The 2,561-nt window shown below is 49.3% G+C and overlaps 1 protein-coding gene across 10 annotated transcripts in view; it reads right to left on the minus strand.

Moving 5' to 3' along the window:
• The window catches only part of LOC102677171 (histone deacetylase 5), a 23,307-nt gene that overhangs the window by 2,875 nt on the left and 17,871 nt on the right, over positions 1 to 2,561 (minus strand). For 7 of the 10 annotated variants that reach the window (XM_006621329.2, XM_006621328.2, XM_006621327.2 and 4 more), the window contains 5 exons: positions 2,269 to 2,406; positions 1,576 to 1,676; positions 1,307 to 1,447; positions 901 to 1,222; positions 81 to 557 (listed from right to left, as the gene is read on the minus strand). In XM_006621329.2, coding sequence (XP_006621392.1) covers positions 81 to 557; positions 901 to 1,222; positions 1,307 to 1,447; positions 1,576 to 1,676; positions 2,269 to 2,406 — 1,179 coding nt within the window. The remainder of the gene's footprint in view (positions 1 to 80; positions 558 to 900; positions 1,223 to 1,306; positions 1,448 to 1,575; positions 1,677 to 2,268; positions 2,407 to 2,561) is intronic. The other 3 variants (XM_031513295.1, XM_006621334.2, XM_031513297.1) reach the window with 3 other exon arrangements.

Here is a 2,561-nt window from a genome sequence, read left to right on the forward strand (position 1 = left end):
CGAAGAATTGCGAGAGGGGGAGGGAACGAATGGGTGAGATCGGTGAGCAGGAAACAGACAGATAGAATCGAACCACTTACCCAAATGAACCAATGGGCTGGACAGAGCTCTGGATAACGGTCTTGCGCTAGGTTGATTGCTTCTGCTTCCGCTCCCACTACCGCCCCCGCTGCCACCATAGGCCGTCGAAGATTCGTTCGAGATCTGCAACGTGTGTCTCATCATCAGATCTCTCTGCTGTTGGAGGAATTGTTCACGATCCCGTTGCTGTTTCGAGATTTCGCTCTCTTCCGACATGTCTTTCTTCCCTCCTGTAAGATCTATCACCTCGGCAGATTCCTCGGTTTCGGGAGCCTCGTCCAATTGATTCGCCTGCCCCCGAGACCCGACTCGCGTCAACACCGTTTGACGTATCTGCTGTTTCAGGTAATTGTGCGCCTGTTGCTGGTCATGCAATTGTTTCTCTGCCAGGTACTCTTCGTAATGGGTCTGGGGCGCCATCATGCCACCTTGCAGCATTGGATGGCCCAACGGCAACGGCGCGGATTGAGTCCTGCCTGTGAGTATGCGCAGAAACGAGAAATGATCGTGGGAACTAAGCGTCACGTGATTGATCTGTTACGCAAAGGCGCGTCGCGATTCGCTCGCGAGGAATCGCTCGCTGCCAATGTAACGCTGTTCGCGCGTGCCAATTTCGTTATTCCAATCTCGCGCATGCGCGAAGCGATCGCGTCCAATTCGTCGCGGAAAAAAAGAGAGAAGGGAAGAAGGAAGGAAGGAAGGAAGGAAGGAAGGAAGGAAGGAAGGAAAGAAAGAAAGGAAGAAACGCGTGCGAAACGATGATGGCACGCACGCGCGTTGAAACAATGATCGGCTGGCAGGAAAGAAGAGAGAACATACTACCTAAAGGCCGGTGACCAGCCTTTTGCAGCCTCGCATGCGCTACTTGCGTGTCCGTAATGGGATTTGCCGTCGTGCTACCGTGATAGACCGCGGACGGTGGATGTTGCCGATTCGTTACCGATGGATGTTCCAAATTTTGCTGCATCTGCTTGTGAACGTAGCCACCGGTCGACGTTGCCTCTCCTCCCTCGATTACCGTCAACGATGGATAAAAAGGTAAGGTGCCGGGCAACATTTGACCCGTGAGCGGCATTCCTAGTCGTGCGGTGAACGCCGCGCGTACCTCTGCCTCCGAGACCGTGGCCAATTTCGTACCGGTCTGCGTGTACATAGGCGAAAACCAACGTCCTTTAGAGACAGAATTATCGATCGGTCGATCATAATTATCGATCGAGCGACTCACCGTGTTGGAACCGGATGGAACGTGAGGTCGTCCCAGCGAAATATTAGGCATGGACGGTGAACTGAACAACGAAAGATCCGATAGGCTACCTTGTTGACTGCTGCTGGTCAATGGACCCCCGTAACCGGTGTTTTCCGTCTCCTACGAACGAGAGATAAGAGAGAGAAAGAAAGAAAGAGAAAGAGTAGAGGGAAAAGGGAATCGACAAGGATGGATTAACGATCGATTCAGAGATTCTTTTAACAACTCCATCTCGGTGGAACACTTACTTCTTGGATCGCCGCTGCGTTTCCACCCGCTGTGGGGCTCGCTTGAGAATTGTTCACGGTCGGTGGTGAATTAGGCCCGGACTCTGGATTACTACTAGAATCTGAAAAACGTTCGATCAGAGCGAGCGGCGGATTGAGCGCCAACGATTTGCCTGCGACTCGTCGCGCGAGACGAGACTGGAATTTGGGAAAGCGTTGACGAGTTATCCACCTCTCCCCCTCCCTCCTTTTCACGAAGAGGAGTGTGCTTGTCCCGAATTCCATTGCCGCGCGAAAGAAACGCATCGCGTGCATCGTTTCGCCTATATTGTATCGCAACCGAATGATCGATCATCCTTGATATATTTTTCGTATAATTTCGTCGTAACGTAATTGGGATAAATAAAAAAAAAAAAAAAAAAAAAAACAAACGAGACGAAACGAAAAGACGCGTTCGGCGATTTTCTCTCGCTTCTCGGAAATGAAAAAAAAAATATATATATATATTGTTAATCGGTAAACAATCGTTTGTTGTCGAACATGCTGTTACTGGACACTGGCAAAAAAAGGCAAAAAAATCAATATAGATAGATTAATCGAAAAAACACGGGTGCAACGAATTCTTTTCCGCTATAATGCTCACGCAGGAAAAGTCGATTAATTTCGACATATGACGAATGATATTTTCGATTAAAGCTCGATCGAAGGACGTACTTGCTAGCAATGATTTCCGCTTGAGGTGCGACAGCAGCCGATCCTTCCGTCGTGCCATCAGGGGTGAATTTCTCGACGCGGCCATGTTCCTCTCCACGCGTTGCTTTAGTCGCACCTTGAGCAGGTTCGGCTCCGAGGCTGGCCAATTTTAGCCAGGGTTAGTTGTTGGTCGTCGTTGTATCAGGCCGGGGGTAGTGTAAAAACAGTGTGTGTGGGTTAAGTGAGTTAGGTGGATTTGGGATATGGAACACCATATATATATATATATATATATATATATATATTGTGTGTGT

The sequence above is a fragment of the Apis dorsata genome, unplaced genomic scaffold (assembly GCF_000469605.1).
Source record: "Apis dorsata unplaced genomic scaffold, Apis dorsata 1.3 scaffold_631, whole genome shotgun sequence".
NCBI lineage: Eukaryota > Metazoa > Arthropoda > Insecta > Hymenoptera > Apidae > Apis > Apis dorsata.